Below are 20,995 nucleotides of genomic sequence, written 5' to 3'. Positions count from 1 at the left end.
CATGTGTATGAAGCACACACACAGCTCCACCAGAGCACACAAGGGGAGATGCTCAGAAAACAGGGCCATGCCCTCCACCCCTCACCTTCCCCAGACTCACCCAGCGTGATGGGCTTGCTGTCCTCCTGGTCAGAGCCCATCCCTGCCCGGGGACTGCCGCTCTGCTCTGCATCTGCAAAGAGAGGAAGGAATTGGTGACACAGAATGGCCCCTGAACATTAGAGGCCCTGGGGTCTTTGCTTGGCGCCCTCCCTTGGCTGCTGCCCCAGAAGGTCATGGATGTCTGGCCAGGCACCTGTAGACATCAGCACAGGTACCCAGGGCTCACGTATACCTACATGCTGAAATATGGCCTCACACACAGGGCAAGAAGCCATGTGCAGGGGCTGGCTCAGTCCTGGGTTAGAGCTCCTCCCCTGAGCCTCAGTCTCCTCATTTGTGAAATAGGGTAGCTCATTTAATCCTGCCTCGGCCCTACGAGGTAGAAGCTATCATGCCCATTTTACAGATGGAGAAAATGAGGGCCACAGAGATAAATCATTGAATGCTAGGGCCCCTCCTCTCGTCCTCTGCCCTTGAAGTCCTGAGGGCTCAGCCCTTGGTCTTGGGGTGCTACTCAGGGTCTCTAGAGAGGGGGCTGAGAGGTGTCCCTCTGCAGCTACAATGCCCCTACCAATCCAATCCACCTGGCTTGGGGGCTAACTCCTGTCCCAGCACCCTCTCATCCATCTTATCTAAAAATAATCAGGCTCCTTGGCAGAGGAATGTAGCAGACAGACGCTGAGCTCAGCTTTATTGGCTCCAGTGGCCTGGATGGTGATCACGCCAGCTCCCTCTGCAGCCCCCACATCCACCCAGGACCAGGCTGGGGGGGGCACATGACCAAGCCCAGGTGGACAGAACCCAGGACCCACCTGTTTGTCTCTCAGGTCAAACAGAAAGGTGGTGGGAATCACAATCAAATGCCAGAGAGAGAGAATCAGCCCCCCACACACCCACTGCACCTGCCATACCCCAGAGCTAAGAGTAATTGCTGTGTGACCTTAGGCAAGTCACTTAACTCTTTTGAGCTGTAGTTTTCTCCTCTTTCAAATGAGTGTGAGCATTGCCCAGGCCTGACTGGGTAGCCAGGAGGTCACAAGGGGATAATACATATTGAAGCACTTGGGCATACATGGTAATGTCTATAACATTATCATTATTATTATTATTATTGTTATTTTTAAATCCCTAAAATGACCAAAGATGTGGCACTTTATTGTTCCCATTTTATATGTTCCCTTAAATTCTTAAGATAGCCACAAACCTGGCATTGTTATTATACCCATATTATAGGCAAGGAAAACGGTTAGAATGCTGAAAAGGTCCCCACTCCATGCCACTTGTGCTCTGTTATGAGGGCAACAGTTGAACCTTGAACAACGTGGGGGTTAAGAGCACTGTTAAAAATCCTTGTATAATTTGACTCCCTCCAAACTTAATAGCTTACTGCTGACCAGAAGCCTTACTGATAACGTAAACAATCTAACACATATTTTGTATGTTACATACTGTATCTTACAAAAAAGTAAGCTAGAGAAAAGAAAAGGTTATTCAAAAAAGCAGAAGAGAAAATACATTTATAGTATTTATTGAAAAAAAATTCCATGTGGATCCACGCCATTCAAACTCATGTTGTTCAAGGGTCAACTGTATTTCTTCATTCGTCTGGGCAGGTGGCCAGACATCCAACGCTCTGCGCGTGCGTGAGCCATCTGGCTTCTGGGATCAGATGCCTGAGTTCCCATCCATCTGGGATCCTCAGAGGAGGTGTGGTTGTGGCGAGGTTACTTCCCCTCTGGGGGCTTCTGTTCCCTCAGTGTTGTCATGGAGATAATAATAATGATGATACTTCCTAAAATAGTCACGAGCTCTTGCTGTTTGCCTGGTACTGTGCTAGTGGCTTTGCATACATGGTGTGTTGCACACCTACTGGCTGCCAAGATTGAGTGTGCCATAAACAGGAGCGGGCCCGTGCAAGGCCCTGTGCCTCAGTTTCCCATCCAGGAGTAGATGGATGGGGCAGCTCCTTCTTGACTTGGCTTTGCAGCCCCAACCATGGCCAACTGGGCTGAGCATGGCTGGGCAGCAGCTGAGGGGAGTGTGCCCGGCTCGGCTCTGAGCCCTATGGCCACTCCCAGGTTGGGCAGCCAGCAGCCCCTCGGAGCTCGCCAGTCCCGCTTGGATGGCCCTGAGGCTGGGCACGAGTGGCTACTCCATTGGGAAGTGCCCAGCCCGGGCAATCATCCGTCGGGCTCTGGGCCTCGGGCACAGGACCCTCTTCCGGAAACGGTGCCCACATGGACTCAGCAGGCAGCAGTGCCCGGCTGGCACTCGGGAAGTGGGCATGTTTCTTGAGCACCGCCTCTGAGCTTGTGACTTTGGAACCACGCAGACAAGGCTGTGGGCCTCAGATGCAATGCTTTATGTTCTCTGCCTTACTCTCTTCATCTGTGAAATGGCACAACCATAGTACCTCCCTCAAAGGCTATTCATCAGAGAAAAGGTGATAATACATACAATAAAATACCTGAAACAAAGGCTGGTGTGTAGTAAGTACTTCACCAAATGTTGGAAGAGCCTTATTACTATTATTACCAGCTCTGTGGTTGTTTGTGCCTTGGTTGCTTTGTACTCCATAAAAGCGATTGCAGGCTATGGCTGGCTCTAGTTAGGGCCCTTGTCTCATTGTTCACTCACTCTGTGACCTCAGGCAGCCACACCACCTCTCTGAGCCTTCATTTCCTTATCTGTAAATTGGGAAAGATAAACCCAACCTCCCAGGTGTTGTTGAGTCATCTAGTTAGCTAATATTAAGAATAAAATGGTTGTCACCAAATTGCCAATCAATACATGGAAGTTTTCGGACAGATTATGAATGATACTGTGTTTTTAATTTAATTTTTGTTTGTAATTGTTCATTGCTAGCATTTAGAAATGTGATTGGTTTGTGTGTGTGTTAATCTTGTATTCTGCAACCTTGCTGAACTTACTTCTTAGTTCTAAGAGCTTTTTTTTTTTTTTTTTTTTTTTTTTTAAGATTCCTTGGAATTTTCTATATAGTTTTATTTCTTCCTTTCCAATCTGTATGCCTCTGATTTCCTTTTCTTGCCTTATTGCACTGGCTAGGATTTCCAGAGCACTGTTAAATAGAAGTGGGGAGAGGAGGTTTCTTTGCCTTGCTTCTGATCTTAGGGAACTCGTTCAATCTCTCACCACTAAGTATGATGTTAGCTGTGAGTTTCTGTAGATCCCTTTATTGGGCTGAAGATCTCTTCCTTTTCCATAGTCCTGGGAAATATTTTTTAATTTAAATAAGGATAATTTCTAAATAATATGATGATGTCCTTACATGCTATCTCATTAAATTCTTTTTAAATTTAATTTTTAGGTTTAAATACATAGCATAACATTTACCATTTAAACATTTCTAAGTGTACAGTTCATTGGCATTACACATATTCAAAATGTTGTGCAATCATCCCCACCATCCATCTCCAGAACTTTCTCATTTTCCCAAACTGAAACTCTATCTCCATTAAACACTAACTACCCCTCCCCTTCCCCCAGCTCTTGGCACCCACCATCTACTTTTTGTCTCTATGAATTTGACTTCTCTAGAGACCACATGAGTGGAATCACACAGTATCTGTCCTTTTGTGCCTGGCTTATTTCACTGAGCATAATGTCCTCAGGTCCATTCATGTTGTGGCCTTTGTCAGAATTTTCTTCCTTTTTATTATGCTATTTTCTCTTTAATCATCTCTAAAACCTCAAAACATTTCTCACCCACCTGCTGATGTCTTACCTGTCATTTGGCTCCTAAAAACTCCCCAGCTTCTAGAGCTATCTAGTATGGGAGCCACATATGGATTTGCATTTAAATTAAATGAATGAAATTAAATTTTCAGGATATCAGTGGCACTGGTCACCTTTCAATACTCAACAGCAATACGTGGCTATGGCAACCAGATTGGACTGTGCTCAACACTGCCATCATCACCAGAAGTTCTACTGGGCTGAGCTGCTCTGGATGTTCCATAAAAAATCCAGAAAAAAAGGACACAGCTAATTCCTCCTCCTCCCACTTAGATATCCAACCCTAAAGTGGATCTTCCTCCAGTCTGAACAGATGTGCCCACAGTAGACAATGTCTAAAGGCTGGCTAATGTCCAATGCCCCAAGATGCCTCAGCCTCCAGTGGGCAGCTTTCAGTTCTCACTATGTTAAGAGCTTTGTGGTGCCATCTGATTAAATCTGCTCAATTGATAAGGTTGGTAAACTGAGGCCCAGCTCAGAGTCTATTTCCCAAAGCTGATGTCAGTTAAAAGTTGTCTGCCTAGCATAGAGATTCTTAACTGGGGCAATTCTGCCCCCCAGGATAATGTCTGGGGACATCTGTAGTTGTCACAATGGGGGTGCTCCTGGCATCAAGTGGGTGGGGGCCAGGGATTCTGCTCAACACCCTACAGTGTCCAGGACAGCCCCCCCCCCCCCGAGAGTAACCCGATCCAAATTTCAGTAGTGCCAACGGGGAGACCCTGGTCTAAATCTACCCATTCTCAGTGGGGGCAAAAATTGGTTCTTGGTGGTAGGGGGGGCTAAAGAATTTTGCTCTTTTTATGTATACAACATAAATATATGTATAGATATAGATACACTACACAAATAGGTATATAGTATATCCATGATATTAAAATTTCATGGGGTGAAGTGATTAGGGAAAAAAATACCTAAAAAGGCTCTGTAGGGGGAGCAATAATGGAAAAAAAAAGTCAGATACATTTTTAAAGAGTTGTAAAAAGAGGAAAAGCATATGGGACAGAAACCATACATGACCTGTCAGGTCTGAAATATTTTCCATCTGGACCTTTACTGTGTGTTCTTGGGCAAGTTCTTTCACATCTATGAGCCTCTGTTTCCTCATCCATAAATTGGAGCTGAACAGCACTACCATTTACTTCTCTCCTTTGATCAGTCAGTGCCTCCTGGGTACCAAATGCTTGGGGAACACAGCAGTGACCAAGAAAGACAAAAATCCCTGCCCTCGTGGCATTGATGTCCTAATAGGGGGAGCAACAGGCAATGAACAAGTAATCACATATACCAGGAGTATAATTTCAGGCTTTGCCAAGTGCATGGGAGGCCACACAACCCTGAGATAGGAGTGGCAGCCCCTGGCGCTTGAGGGACTGAGACTGGCTCCTGGGAAGGTTGACAAGGTCACTCCTTTTCAGACGGTACATCCAATAGTTAACACTGAGTAGTCATTCCTTAGACTATGTGAGGCTTCAAGTTTTGCCTCCATTAACTCATTTAATCTTCAAAACTCCCCCAGGAGAGATGTGATTATTGTGCCCATATTCCAGATGGGGAAAACTTATACACCCAACTCCCTGCAGCAGTTCTTGACTGAGGCTGACAGTCTGGTTTACCCAGACAGGGTAAGTTACCTAAGCCCACACAGCAAAGAAAATGGATACACTGACCTGGTTTTATCTGCTCCTCTCTTAACAACATAAAAATGAACATCTTATTGAACTTTAATGTTGCTTGATCATGAGTTTTCTCCTGACTTTGTCGACCCCACTCTCCACCCCAAATATGTTTCCTGCAGTCAGCTCGTTCAGTTTGGCCCTTGGTGCTGCTCTGAATGAATTCTCAATAGTGTGAGGAAAACACGGACAGACACACTGTAAAAACTAAAGCAGGACAGTGGAAGCTGGTGAACCAAAGTTTATGCTATCAGCAATTGAGCTGGGGAATTCCTACCGGGGTGCCCAGAGATGTGAATGCATATGGTTGAAAGGCATTGCTTTGGAGTTCTTGAGGCAAGTGTGGGACTTTCAGAGCCTGTAAAATGCACTGGGGTCTTGAAGAAGAGGCAGGTCCCAAACTCATCTGCACTTGGGGCATCTTCTGGAAGCTACAGCCATGCCCAAAAACCTGGGCTCTGAGTCCCAGCTCTGGCACAGCCTGGCACGGGACTTTGGACTACTTGTGTCTCTTTCTTCTCTGAGCCTCAGTTTTCCTCATCTGTAAAGTGGGCATTCTCAATTGTTTCCTGACTTTATGGGTTTGAGAGAGGGGAGGGGCCAATCACAGATAAAGGGATAAAAACTGTTTTGGTGAGAGCATTTTGCCAAACTCAGAAGTTAAATGAATTTTGTCCCTCCTCTGCCCTCAGCCCTCAGCCCTCCAGGGCTCCCACCTCCCTCAGGATAAGAGCCCAAGCCCTCCCTGTGGCCCACATGACCTGCCCCCATCCCCTCCCTGCCCTCACCTTCTCCTTCTCTCCCCCTTGTTCACTCTGTTCCAGCCACACAGTCTTCCTTCCTGTTCCTCCAACACGCTGGACACGGTTCTGCCTGAGGACCTTTGCATGCGCTGTCCCCTCTGTGTGGAACACTGTTCCCTCAGTATCTACATGGCTCACACTCTCCCCTCATTCTGGAGCCTTCCTCAGAGACACACAGGCTCTTTAGCACCATGCATGAAGCATAGCTAACCACACTCATGCTAGTATAAGTGAGAGTCTGGCCCTCAACAGCAGCTGTATTTCAAGTGACATCCTCGTTTAGCTGGGGACCATTCTTTCTACTTCCCAGGTCTGTGGGGGTGTTCATGTGCAGCTGGAATGTCACCACCCCCTGTAGCCTTCTGCTCAAACAAACACATGATCATGGCGACAAAAGAAATGTAACCTGGATCCCGTTGACAGAGTGTACAAACTGTTCTTTCCTGTCCGTGGCCATGAGCCCAAATTTGGTCTGTCCCAGCCCATGACAAAGGCACTGCTGTGGCCTCTGGTGCCGCCCTTCCTGCCCTGGAGCACCCACCCCCTTCACACCTGACAACTTCTTTCATCCTGGTGGCCAAAACTGCCACTGTCCATAACGGGGAGATCAACCCAGTATTAATGTCACAGATATGTGTCAACTACCTACTACTTGCCAGGATTGGAAAAATGGCAGAGAGCCAAGGGAGGAGAGACAGACAGGAAAAGAACAAGCAGAAGGCTGAGATAATTTTGCATGGTTCTAAGTTCCACAGAGGTAATGAAACTGGGTGAGGGGACAGAGAGTTGGCTCTGGGGGTGACTTTCAAAACAGAAGTCAAGTAGGACCTCTCTGAGGTGACATTAGGGCTGAGGACTTAGGAATGGAAAGAAGCCAGCCCCAGGGAGAGCTGGGCAGATGGTGCAGCAAGTGCAAAGGTTCTGGGGCAGGAATAAACACGGGCTGTTTGAAGAACAGACCATGTGGCTCAGACATGGTGAGCGAAGGGGATCAAAGGGGAGAGGAGCTGGACCATCAGGGCCATGTGGGCTGCAGCGAGAAGCTTGGGTGTTATTCTCGAGCATGACGAGGAATGATATGACTTGATCTATGTTATACGAGGCTGCAGAGAAAGTGGAACCCTCATGTACTATTGATGGGAATGTAAAATGGTGCAGCCACTGTGGAAAACAGCTTGGAGGTGCTCACGAAGTTAAACACAGAGTCCTGGCTGGGCAGCTCCGTTGGTTAGAGCTTCGTCCTGATACTCCAAGGTTGTGGGTTTGATCCCCAGTCAGGGCACATACAAGAATCAAGCAAGGAATACATCAATAAGTGGAACAACAAACTGATGTTTCTCTCTCTCTCTCTCAAAAATCAATAAATATAAAAAAAATTTTAAGTTAGACATAGAATTTCCCTATGACCCAACTATTCCACTCCAATGTATATACCCCAAAAAACTGAAAGCAGGGACTCAAACAGATATTTGCATGTCTGTGTTTAGAGCAGCACTATTCACAACAGCCAAAAGGTGGAAACAACCCAAGTGTCCATCGTCGGATGAGTGGATAGACACAGTGTGGTCCATCCAGACAATGGAATATTATTCAGCCTTAAAAAGAAAGACATTCTGACACCTGCTACAAGATGGATGAACCATGAGAACCTTATGCTCAGTGACATAAGCCAGAAACAAAAGGACAAGTACTGTGTGATTCCACTCACAGGAGGTCCCTAGAGGAGTCAGGTCCATAGAGACAGAAAGTAGATGGCCGGAGCCGGGGGCAGGGGAGGGGATTAGGGAGGGAGTGTTTAATGGGGACAGTTTCAGTTTGGGAAGGTGAGAAAGTTCTGGGGACGTATGGTGGGGATGGTTGCACAACAATGTGAATGTGCTCAATGTCGCTGAACCATATACACTTGAAAGTGTTTAAGCTGGTGAATTTTATGTTCTATATATTTTACTTAAATACACACACACACAGTCTCTGGCTGTTGAGTGAATTCTGGACTCCTGGGTGCTGGGAGGGCACAGAGGAAACATGCGCAGGCATCCTGGCTGGCGTAACAACCTAGCCCAGGGTGATGGCCTGGGGATGGACAGAGGGGTCATATTTATTTAATCTTTGGGATGTAGAAAGTAAGGACTTGCTGAAACCATAATTACACTTATTTAAAACCTGGCAGGATATGGGAGAGCCTAGTGTTCCCACTAGGGCCCAGCGGCTTGTCTGCTGGACTAGCATCGGCTGCCACAGTGAGCTCACCTGGTTTATTTTCCAACCTTAGCAGCCTTCCAAATGTAGCTGGCTTTGCTGGGTTGCCACGTCTGCTTCCCAACACCAGCCAGCTAGAGAGAGAACCAAAGCCAGGTCCTGGAATTCCCAGCTTCCAGTGTCACCAGACATTTTTAAATATTAGCAGGCTAAGGTTCAACTTTCTTTGTCCTGGAAGGCCATGCTGTACATGTGACCCTGGCCTTCGTCCGTGTGTTGCCCCCCCCCCCCCCGACCCACCATGCTCCTCCCGGGCACCTTCCCTACCCCTCTCCCTCTCAGACAAACTCTAGCCACCCTTCCCAGCCCACTTTAACATCTTTTCTGGGACACCCTCCCCTGGCCCCTTGTCCAAACCTTTGTCCTAGCCCCCAACACATTTGACTGAATCTGGGTCTATAATTCTATGCAAGTCCAAACCCCTCCCCATGGCCCACATGGCCCTGCATGACCTGCCCCAGTACCCTCCCTGCCCTCACTTCCTTCCTCTCTTCGCTTATTTACTCTGCTCTAGCCACACCAGCCTCCTCACTGTTTGTCCAAAATGCCAGGCACAGTTCTGCCCCAGGGCCTTTGCACGAGCTATTTCCTCTACCTCCAGTGCCTTTCCTGTAAATGCTTGCCTGGCTCACTCCCTCACTTATTTAGGTGTTTGCTTAAACATGGTTTGTGTGTCCACAGGCCCAGACACTGGATCTGAGCTTGACTTTGGAGAAGTTCGGCAGTTTACCTCCTCATGTCCCTCCCAAGAAATGTGACAACAGATTCTGTGTATATCCAGTTATGTTACAAACTGCTTTGCGGCCCTGAGCCGCCCCCCCTCCGCCCGAGCCTAGTGTTTCTGCAAACACAAGCATAAGGGGAAACTGATTCTTTCATTCAGCACATGTATTGATTGCCTATTGTGTACCAGGTCCTGTCCTAGACTCCGGGGACACAGCAATGAACGAAACAGGCACAAAGTGCTGCCCAATGAGGTTTACAGTCATGGGTTTCCTCCCAACCCCTGAGAAGGACCAGGCATTGAACCACAGCATGAAGGCCTTGGGCTAGATTGTACTTGGACTTCCCTGGTAGTGTGGAAGGAAGAGGAGAACCAAAATTGCCCCGAGCTTCAAAGAATTTCCTGGAGACACCCCATCCTGACCCTACAGGCGCAACAGCACAAGCCCCCAAGGCCGACAATAACGAGAGCTGGCTGTAAGTATCCCCGGTGGTGTGTAACCTCAGCAGAAGTCCTTTCCCTCTCTGAGCCTGAATGTCTCAGTTCGGAGGATCTCAACCCCCTGCCCAGCCCTTCTCCAGGGCCTGTTTGGACAAATCAAAGGAAAAAAGCCAGATGCTAGACGTTCATGGCACCAATCTGCCCCTGGGGAATGGTCTGGGAAATCTGGACAAGAAGTGGTGAACCCGAGAGGCAAAAGGGCACGGCCGGGTGACCTCCTGGACACCAGCCTCCACCGGGCCTCCCCCGCCCTGTCCTTCCTGACCCGCTGCGTTCCTCGAGTCTGGACCACACTTTCCATCTCCCTCTCCCCCGCCTCTGGCCGCCTGGGCCCGAGCCAACCTGCTTTGGAATCACTTTCAAAGAAAAGTTTCTTTTTTCTTCCCACCGACCAGCTCTCACCCCCGCCTGCTCCACAGCCTGGCTGCGGTCCCCGCCGAGCGCTCGTGGACAGCTCGGACCGGCGGGCCAGCGTGATGGCTGTCCCCAGTCCCCAGTCCCCGGCGTCCCCACGCGCTGGGCTTCGGCCGGGCCGACGGGTGGCTTCAAGCCGGACTTGGGGCGTCTGGGGGCTCCCGGGGAGCTCTGCGATGGTGGGTCGGGATGTCTGGCCTGAGCAGCCCGCGGGCAGGCCCCTGAGGGCCACCGGACCCACGCTGGGGCCCGCAGGCGTGGAAGCGCCCCGTCCCAGGGCGCTTTTGGCAGCTACACCACCTTATGACATCATCGCTCCGGCGGCCATTTTCTCCTCTCCCTCCCCTATTCCAGATGCTTCCCGGCCCTGGCGGCCATTTTGTGCGCAGGAGGAGCTGGCACGGGCCTGGGCGCCGGGCCCACCCTGCAGGGTGGGGTGAGTGGGGGGGCTCCCGGCACAGGCCGGCTCTGTCCGCCTCCCTCTCCTCCGGCTTCCTCTGCAGCCTCCAAGGGGTTAAACACGTGTGTGCCAACGGGCGCTGGCGCCCGCAGCCCGGAGGCCGTGCCCGCTGCTGCCTGGCCCGCACCCCGCACCCCGCACCGGCCGCAGCCCCATCACGGCCACTCGGCGTGAACCAAATTCTCCGGGTGGCACCAAGGATGTGAAAAACAAGGTTAAAAATATCCACACACGCACCCTTGCCCCCCCTCCAATGTCAAATGTGTCAACACCCCCGGGGAGGGGGGGCGACTTAAAATAACTCGCTGTTTACATTTGGAGCAAATTCTTGGCTCCTCGGCAGCTCTGCCAAGGCCTCCTCCCGCCTCCCTGGCAGGCCCGCCTGGCTCGGCGGCTGGGCGGGAGACGGGCAAGCCTGGGGGGGCCTCCGGGAGCCACATGTGCCCACGAGCTGAGCACACATGTGCAGGCCCACGGGAGGGGGACAGGCCAGCCCCGGAAGCCATCTGTGGCCATGGTGGACAAAGCGGACGGAAGCCCGAGAACAAACACCCTCTGCCAAGTATGGGCATGGGGTGGGGGTGGCCCAGCGGGTGAGGGGGGACTTCCCAGCTTCCCCTTCCTTCTGATGTTTCTGGGGCCGTGTCACTGACCCAGCGGCCCCAGGGTAGTTGGGAGGCTGGAGGCCAGCAGCCTGGTCAAGGGAGGCAGGCGCCAAGGGGAGGGCTCCAGGGGCAGGGCAGAGCCAGCTCTAGACGATGTGGCCTCGGGTGAGCCCTGCCCCTCTCTGGGCCTGGCATTAGAGGGTGGTCAGTAAAAGGGACCCCATAAGGAGGCAGGGGGAACAGATACATGGTGGCCCTCCTCCATGCCTCACTTTTCCTTTCTCTAGAAAGTAGATGTTGAACTGCACACAGGTAAGACTGTTGGACGCTTCATTTTACAGAGGGGAAAATAAGGGTCAGAGACAGAAGGAGCTTACTCCAGGTCACATGGACAGTAGGTGGACAAGTGGATTGGAGCCCAGCTGCTGTGGTCCCAGTGCCCACATTTTTAACCTGCTGCCTCAAATCCAGGAGGAGGTTGACACTAGAGGGCCCAAACCTGAAGGGAGGGGAGTAGCGGGAGACCTCACCCCGCCGTGGGAGACACTCCCTCCCCGTCTGCGGTGTGTCTTCCTGGAGCCTGGCATAGTTAGTGCTCAATAATAAATGCTTGCACATAGCTGCCACTCAATAGATGCTTGAAGACGAGTGTGATTATTTCAGCAGAGCCTGGCATACAGTAGGCACCCAACACATGTTCACTGAAAGAATAACTGAGTGCACTTATTGTATGCCAGGCCATCTTGATATGGCCTGGCATACAATATGTGCAAAATAAATGCTTATCGGACAAAGGAATCTGAGGGATGATGGAAAAATTGGGGGATATTCAGAGGGAAATGCTAGGTTTAGTGGGATGTAGACTTAAACCAATGGTGACATAGGGGATTTTGGACAATAGGCCCAAGACAGGGTGTGAAATGTAACCCAAGCATTGCCCATCTCCGTCCCCTTGGTCCTTTAAGAATGAGCAGAAATCCTCTTTTGAGAAGCCCAACCAACTGCTCCAGGTTCTGGATATCAAAGGGAAGGATCTGTGGCAGGAGGAGCCCAAGGAAGTGACAGGAACCTGGCCTGGAGGACTTCCTGGAGGAAGGGACATTTGTGTTGGGGCATTGATGTATAAGTAGGAGTTTGCCAGGATAATGGGCTTGTGGGTAGAGAGACTAGTGTATGAAAATACTAGTAATAATCACTTTCATTTATTGAGTGCTTATAAGCCAGGAACTACACACAATCCCAGGACCTAAATACAGACCTACAGTGGGGCAGATGAAGCCCTGGGGAAGTTAAACAATTGGTCTGAGTGCATGCAGAGAGACAGCTGCACTGCCTGCTGCGTCACTAAATGTGTCTAGGTCTGACAGGGACTGGGCAGGTGCACAAAGGCTGTGCAGCAAAGGTCTGAGGTGGGACAGACTATCCAGCTCCAGCTCTTCTACTGGACAGGTGAGGCCAGGCCTGCTTCCCCAGAGCTAGACAGGGGTTGCAGTTCCAGTACCAAGGGGCTTGGCAACAGAAGGAGCCTAGTTAACCTGGTAGCCCCCAGGAATCTGCTTTCTCCTCCTCTGCCAGTGCCAAAGGGAAACTGGGGTGGCCTCCCCAAAATGTCTCCCCAGTACCCCAGGAGGATGGGATACAGGCAGAACTTGCAGCTTCTTCCCGGGTGTCCAGGGATTCCTACCAACTCCAGCCATATGCCCATTTGACAGATTTGGAAACTGAGGCACAATGAATAGCTTCGAGCCAGGCTATCTGTTCCAGGGGTTTCTTCTTGTTCCTGGGGTGTAAGAACCATGTGGCAAGACTGCTTATGGCCTCCCTTTGTCCCTGATTAGCTGTGTGACTTCAGGCCAGTCTCTGGCTCTCTCTGGGTCTCAGTTTCCCCAGCTGTCACAAGGGGCTGAGACTGCAAAACGTTAGCCTAGACACCTTTCTGAGCAAGAATTTGGCCTGGCACCACGGGGATTCTGTGGCTGTGGTCCCCATTTTACAGGAACAAAATGGGCTCAGAGAGGGGCAGTCAGTTGCCCAGTGGCCCACCTCAGTGAGTACTGTGGGTTCTCACTTGCATGCCTCTCATGCCAGGGAGCTCCCTCCCCTCAGCCTCCTGCCTTATTGCTAATCACTGAATTGGCACCTACTGTTTGCTCATTGTACCTGCCGAACAATTACAGACTATCACTCCCACTTTGCAGAGGGGGAAACAGAGGCACAGGGTGGGGCAGGAGCTGGCCCAAGCTCACCTGGCAAGACTGAGAAAAATAGTGCCTATGCAGGTGAAACACCCAGCTTAGGGCTGGGAAGCTGGCAGTTGTGCATCTGGCATACCCAGAGTCCTGAGGGCCACCTGGGAACCAAAGCCACATCCCAACTTGCCCGCTAACAACGTTCTGATTCCAGGAGTGTCCCTGGGTGTGTCTGGGGTGTTGTGCCCTTGCCTTGCCCCTTCCTTCCTTGCATATTCCCAGGCAGCTGCTGCTACAGGCAGGAGGCAGGGGGCAAGAGTCAGGAGGGACAGTGCCAGCATCAGAAGGAGGTGTGTGATTCGGGTGACTTCCACTCTCCCACTAGGCCCAGGCTGACAATTGCCAATGAATTCTCATACCTCTGGAATCTGCCTCTGCCTGGCAGGCCCCCATTACCACTGGCCTGAATCAGTGCAGGAGCCTCAGCCTGTGTCTCTGAACTCCCATCCTTGGCCCCCAGAGTCTGTCCTTTCTGCTGTGGCCGGAGGGCGCCTGTGAGCCTGAGTTAGGTCCAGTCCCTCCTCTGCCCACAGCCTTCCAGGGCGCCCACCTCCCTCCGGGTAATCGCCCAAGTCCTCCCTGGCCCCATCATCTTTCTGCCCTCGCAGAACTCCCTCTCTCCCCCATGCTCACTCTGCTCCAGCCACATGGGCTTCCTTGCTATTCCTCCAATATGCCAAGCTGAGTCCTGCCCCAGGGCCTTTGCACAGGCTGCACCCTCTGACTAGAATGCCTGTCCCCTAGTTCTTCACACAACTGGTTCCTCCTCATCCCTCAAGTCTCAACTCAAATGTCAAATTCGCAGACAGGCCATCACTCTCTATTCCTTTGCCTTCATTTATATTTCTCCATAGCCCTTATCATGAACTGATGTTAGTCTCTTATTCTTTGTTTATTTCTTGCTCTTTGTCCGTTTCCCCCAACAGACTGTGAGCCCCATGAGGGCTGGGTTTTTGTCTGTGGTGTTCACTGTGGTGTCCCACGACCTAGAAAAGTGCTTGGCACAGTAAGTGCTTAATAAATACTTATTGACAACAAAGTAGTTCTATTGGCTGAGCACTGAGCATGTGTGCACAATGTGGTCGTAACCCCTTTGCGTGATTTCACTCATGTCTCCTTCAGCAGCCCCATGAAGCAGGACTATTTTACAGGTCGGGAAACTGAGGCCCAGAGAGGGATGCCACTTGCCTGATGTGGTGAGCAGGTGGCAAGGGCAAGACCCCCATTATGCCCCACTGCCTTTCTTCACTGACATCCCCCTTTGACCAGATGGGGAAACTGAGGCTCAGGGAGAGAAGGGATTAACTGAGCATCAGAAGAAGAGTGGGTCAAGTCAGGACTTTGTGCCCTACTCTACTGACCCACTACTATTGGGGAAAAGCAGTGTGACAATAAACATAATCAATGACAATAATAGTAATGATAACAATGATGGCATCAATGAGCACAAAATTGGCCAGGACTTATGAGGCTTCCCTTGGTGGGTTCATGCAGGGCCCTAAAGGGGACTCAGGTCCCTTTAAGAGCCTCCCCTTCCCCAGCTGGGCTCTGGCCCGCCTCCCTTTATGTAAGCAGACCAGCTGCCCTTGCATAACCTGATTACATAAGAAGGCAAGGAACAGGCTTGTCCACCCAGCAGCAACCTGTCCCGGCAACCTGTCCTGGGTTGTCTGTGGGGCTGGCCTAAGTCGCAGGAGAGCCGTGGCCACCCAGAGTGGCCACTAGGTGCAGCCCGGGCCTGGGGGAAGCCCTGACTCCCAGACACAGCATTCTCTGGGCGAGACGAAGTGAAAGGCTTCTAGTGTGCAAGTGGACAGGAGCTATTCCCATTGTTCTGAAGGTGAAACTGAGGTCCAGAGAAGGAATTGAGCAGCCTGGAGCTGCACAGCCCAGAGTGGAAGGTGGAGGTGACAGAGCTGGGATGAAATCTGGGCTTTGTAAGCCTCAGCCAGAGCCTTAATCTCTCAGTTCCTCCCTATAAACGGCTGCAAATAGGACCTTTCTCAGCAAGGCCTAGTATGCAATAGGCGCTCAATAAATGGAACCTTAAGCTTTGTGCTGGGCCCTGCTCTAAAACCTTGGTAATTCTATTAACTGGCTTAACCCTTGCTGGTTGAACTCATTCTACATTTGAGGAAACTGAGGCACAGAGAAGGGTGAAGTGAATGCCTTGTCACAGGGCAGGCAAATGCCCACAAGATACCCAGGTAGCAGGTGCTATATAATTGCACAATGGGTACAGGGAGAATGCCGACTGTGTACCAAATCCTGGCTGATACTATTCCATCTGCTAAAAAACCCTTAGGGTGGGCACAAGGAGCCTCAGACACAGATGAAGAAACCAAGGCACAGAGGGGAGAAGGGATACATACATCCAAGGTCAAACCCAAGCCCTACCATGCGTGCATGTGTGCACTGTTTTCTCCCCCAGGCAGGCCTCCCTAGCCCAGGGTCCATCCCTCTGACCACATGGGTTGGAGGTATCTGGGTATGGTGCCCTCCCACCCCACCATGCACATCAGTTCTTCCATCTTTGGAAAGGGTGGGGCTTGGGAGTGGAGGCGGTCCCTCTCCTCCCCCTTCTCTCCGGATGCTGGCCCTTTAAGGCAGCAGGCTGCCAGGGCTTGTCCCGGGGTGACCCCAAGGGGTGGGTGTGGTCAGGAACAAGGGGCCCATTCAGCTGCTGTTGCTGCCTCCGGGCAGCCCACAGGCTGGCCTGGGGTGGGAGGCCGGGAGGAGACTGACGAAGGCAGGGAGGTGGGCAGAGCAAAGACAGGGACTAGGAGAGAAACAAAGAGACAGAGAGACAGAGAGACCCAGCGACAGAGACAGAAAGGGAGACAGCTGGCCTAGGCTACACCTCTACCTTTCTTGTTCCCCCAGGTTGAGGGTTTGAGGCTTGCCCAACCCCCTAGTTAGGCTGCAGCCCCCAAAGGTGTTCCTTGTCCAGCTAAACTCTAGACCCAAACAGGGACTCCTGGGACATCCTGGGTAGGTCCCTGAGGCACCCCAAACAGCTCCTTTTTGTGGGAATATTGTGGGCCCTCAGAGATACCAAATCTGGGTTTGAATCCTGACTCTGCCTCTTAGCTGTGCAATCTTGGACCAGTGGCTTTGCCTCTCTGGGACTCAATTTCCTCATCTGTTAAATGCAGTTAATGATCATCCCTACCTCGGTGGAATTAAGGTGAAATAAAATGGTGCTAATAAGTCCTGACATTTACTGAGGGTTTAACTAGGTAAGCCCTCAATATGCCTGCAGTTCCCCTGTAAGAGCCCCCAGCACCCAAAGCACACAGGCAGACAACCCCTGCCTCCCGCCAGATGTCACCATCACCTATTACAGTGCTGCCTTCAACTGAGGACCTACTAAGTGTCCATGACCCCACAAAAGCCTCTGGAAACACAGCCAAGGTTCCATGTCCCACATCCAATAAACAAGACATTTACTAGGGATTAAATAAAGTCTCCACTCTTATTCCAGGTTCTCAGTCACATCCCCACCATCTGCTCCCAAACACCTCAAACCACATGTGGGCCCCCATCCAGCTGGCTGCCCCCAAGACAGCCTCAGAGAAATTAAAATCTACCTCCTTCCCCCTCTTTTCTGGAATATTCGGCTCAGTCACCAATGTCTGAGGACAGGCTTATTCGACTCTGACCTGAACTTTCTGGATCCCTGACTCTAAGAATTCTAGAACCTGTCCCCTGGATGTTCTAGAAACCAGCTCAAGAGAATCCCAGAGCCTGTCTTCCGGCACTCAAAAACTCAGGGTAAGAAATTCTGCAACCAGCTGTAAATGGTCCAGAATACACTTAAGGGTTTCTTGGATATTGGTAAAGCCAATACTGGATTAGATAATTGATGATAGATTTGGGAGTTTTAGAATCTATCCTCACATTTTCGAGAACCCTGCTTGGGAGATGTGAGAGCTGTTTCCAGATGCTGTAAAAACTCGCCTTAAAGAATGCTAGAACCCACCCCAGGATGTGCTAGAATCCAGCTCACGGAATTCTGGAGCTTGTCCATGGGTAAGAAAAAAACCAATGTAAAAAATTCTGCACTTTGCTTCTGGACACCCAGAGACCTAACTCAGGAAATTCTGGATCCTGCTCCTGGATAGCCAAGAATACATTTGAGAAATTCCAGATCAAGGAACCAGCCTGCGGAATTCTAGAACCATTTCTCGGGTGGTAAAATAATCTAACTTCAAAGAATTCTAAGGCTTCCCTTAGTACAGTGGTTCTCACTGGGGTGATGCTGCTTCCCAAGGATGCTGGATGATGTCTGGAGATATTTTTGGTTGTTATAGTTGGGAGATACTCCTGACATCAAGTCAGGAATGCTGCTTAACACCCCACAGTGCCCAGGACAGCCCCCCACAGGCATGACCCCACCCCAATGTCAGCAGTGCTGATGGGGGAAAGCCCCAAAGCGAGACATTCTAGAATCCACTCCTTGCATTCTCATAACCCACTTGGGAGACTGGAGATCTGCCTCGGAATAGTCTAGAATTCAGATGTTCTAGAGCTGAGCTGCCCAACACGGCAGCCACTGACCATACATGGGGCTGAGTGCCTGAAATGTGGTCAGCTGGAATGGAGATGTGAGTGGGAAACACATGCTGCATTTCACAGACTCAGGACAAAAAAAGAATGTAAAACATCTCAACTGTTTCATATTGATTATATGTCAAAATGACACTATTTTGGATGCCCTGAGTTAAACAGAGTAAGTTGTTAAAATTAATTTCCCCTGTACATTCACACTTATAAGTATAGATACCAGAAAAATGTTAAATTATGTGGCTCACACTATTTCTACTGGACCGTGCTATTCTGAAACTCATCTAGGAGAATTCTAGAATCACCTGGAGGGGGAAGACCCCCCAAGCTCTGGAAATTCTAGAACTCAGGCCTTGGGAATTCCAGAACTTGCCCCCCCTGGAGGATCTAGAAGCCCCTTTAGCTCTGGCATCCTATTGTCTCCCCCACCCCAGCCTTAAAACCCCTTCCAGACTTGCAGTATAAGGGGTCCCTCCTTTCCCTGCCCAGGCACCCCACAAGTTGGCCTGGAACATAAGATGGGTCAGAATGGACCAGAAGAAGGGCCCTTACTGGGCAGTGCCCCATCCCTCTCTGGGCCTCAGTTTCCCCATGTGGACAAGACATCCATGTGTCCCTAAGTGCTCCCTCCCTCATCCTTCACCAACTCTGACCATCTGTGACTTCCTGCCCACACCCAGCTGGAGGGAGAGGGGCTGGCCTGGCAGCTGGCTGGGGAGGGGCGGCTGGGAGATGTCCCTAGCTGCCCTCAGCCACCCCTTAGCTCCCTGGGCACAGGGCCAGGGTACCAACTGCAGCCCTGTCATGCCAGGATGGCCGCCACAGGTGCAATGTGATGCCTTCCGCTTCTGCGGGCTCCTGCGCCATGCCTGTGTGGACAAGGCACCCTCATGGGCTGTCTCAGCACCCTTGCACTGGCGTGTGCCCACGTGTAACCCAAGCACACGTGTAGGGGCATCTGCAGGGGTAGGACCTACTCACCAAGAGTTCTCATGTCTGAGCACTCACCATGTGCTAAGAGGCTTCTTTCTCTTAGATGCTATCTGGATTCCCTTCACCGGATACTCCCTGTGCTGACTTTGCCAAGTAGAAGCCCAGAGATGGGCACTAAGTTGCCCAAGGCTGCCCAGTGGTCACGAGGGCAGAGCTGGGCCTAGAACCGCAGTACGATGGTGACAATGGTGATCATAATAACTATTATTATATTACCAACACTGATATTACATTTATGAATTATTTATCATTACATTATACATATAGAAAGCATCACTATTTATTATTTTTATTAACAAGTAATTTTTAACATGATGATACAATAGTGATAACATAAAATTTACCACTTTAACCATTTTTAAGTGCACAGTTCAGTGGCATTAAGTCCACTCATATGCCCCTAACTTCCCAACATTGTGCAGCTCCAACTGTGGGCTCTGGGCCTGCTGCGTTAGCAGTACCCTCACCTGTTAGTCCCTCTTGGCCACTATAACCATGAGCCCAGAGGCCTCCCACCATCACTATAAATATACCGTCAGCTGCTGTCTGGGCCTCCACACTCATGCAGCTACCTTTCCTGTCCAGACAGACACTGGCACACCTGGCTGCCTGGCCCTGGGAAAATCCGGGCTGCCAGGAGCCCCTCACCTCTCTGCCACCCAGAGACTTAGAGAGGCAACAAGGTGCCTGTCCTGAGTCATGTGTGCCCCTGTGGGTTTACTGTGGGCAGAATGGCTCCGAGTCTCAGAGCAGAACTGAGGTCTCCTGCAGCTGCAGAGAGGATCCAGGAAGGAACTGAGTGAGCATTTATTCAGTGCCTCTTGTGTACTTTTCTGGAGTCACTGACTCTGATCCCTCAGTTCAATGGACACAGTTTGTATTCATCCCATTTTACAAATGGAAAAATTGAGGCTCAGAAAGGGAGATGCACCTCACACAGCCTGGAGCAAGCATGGACATGAATTATATCCATAGTACAAAGAAATAGGCAACCTCACGCACCCTCCTGCCCACCCTTTGCCTCCCCAGCACAGCACTCAGTGCTGCGAGGAAGATTAACAGGGACAGGGAGACCCTCAGTCAGGGCCTGGCTTACTTTATTCTGTGGCCCACAGGACCTTCCTTCCTGCCCTCAGGTCCCCTCCATCCCCAACCCTAAATCAAAGAGTGCCAGGCTTTGCCTTAAGTCACACAGCAAGCCAGGGGCAGAGCTGTGGCTGGCTCAGGTCCCCTCTCTCCAGACTTAGGCCCTTTCTCTTGCCACTCTAGCCCACGGTGCCCTTATGGAGAACTTGGCCCCAGGTCTGGGCACAGCAGGCACTTTAATGTGGCTCACCCCTCTTCATTCATTTATTCACTATGTACTCAGGGCCTGCCCTTTTTACCATCTGTACAACTGGGAGTGGGAGTCCTACCTGATAACCTCAAAGGTGTGTTTTTTCTTTTTTTTCCCTTTTTAACATTATTATTTTTAATCCTCACCAGAGTATATTTTTTCCATTGCTTTTCAGAGAGAGTGGAAGAGTATATTTTTTCCATTGCTTTTCAGAGAGAAACATCGACATGAGAGACACATCAATTGGTCTCTAGCACGTGCCCTGACCGGGGTGAGGATGGGGGATCGGGCCTGCAACTGAGGTACATGCCCTTGACCGGAATCAAACCTGAGACCCTTCAATCCATAGGCCGATGCTCTAACCACTCAGCCAAACCAGGTAGGGCTTTAGTGTTTTTCTTTTAGGGGTTTTGAGGACTCACAGTCCATGGGTTCTAATTCTCCTCTGCCTCTTACAAACTGTGTGACTTTGGGCAAGTGCCTGACCACCTCTGGAACCCTGTTTCCTTATGGAAAACACGGGAGAAGGTATTTCCCTCCCAGATGGTGGA

At 50.7% G+C, this 20,995-nt stretch overlaps 1 protein-coding gene across 6 annotated transcripts in view; it reads right to left on the bottom strand.

Moving 5' to 3' along the window:
• NFIC (nuclear factor I C) overlaps positions 1-20,995 on the bottom strand; it is a 65,673-nt gene that overhangs the window by 23,239 nt on the left and 21,439 nt on the right. For all 6 annotated transcript variants that reach the window (XM_081134574.1, XM_081134576.1, XM_081134572.1 and 3 more), the window contains exon 3: positions 101-172. In XM_081134574.1, coding sequence (XP_080990700.1) covers positions 101-172 — 72 coding nt within the window. The remainder of the gene's footprint in view (positions 1-100; positions 173-20,995) is intronic.

Source organism: Miniopterus schreibersii (genome assembly GCF_964146895.1).
Source record: "Miniopterus schreibersii genome assembly, chromosome: 4".
Taxonomy (NCBI): domain Eukaryota; kingdom Metazoa; phylum Chordata; class Mammalia; order Chiroptera; family Miniopteridae; genus Miniopterus; species Miniopterus schreibersii.
Note: the sequence above shows the minus strand (reverse complement) of the source record. Positions and strands in the feature narration are given on the sequence as shown.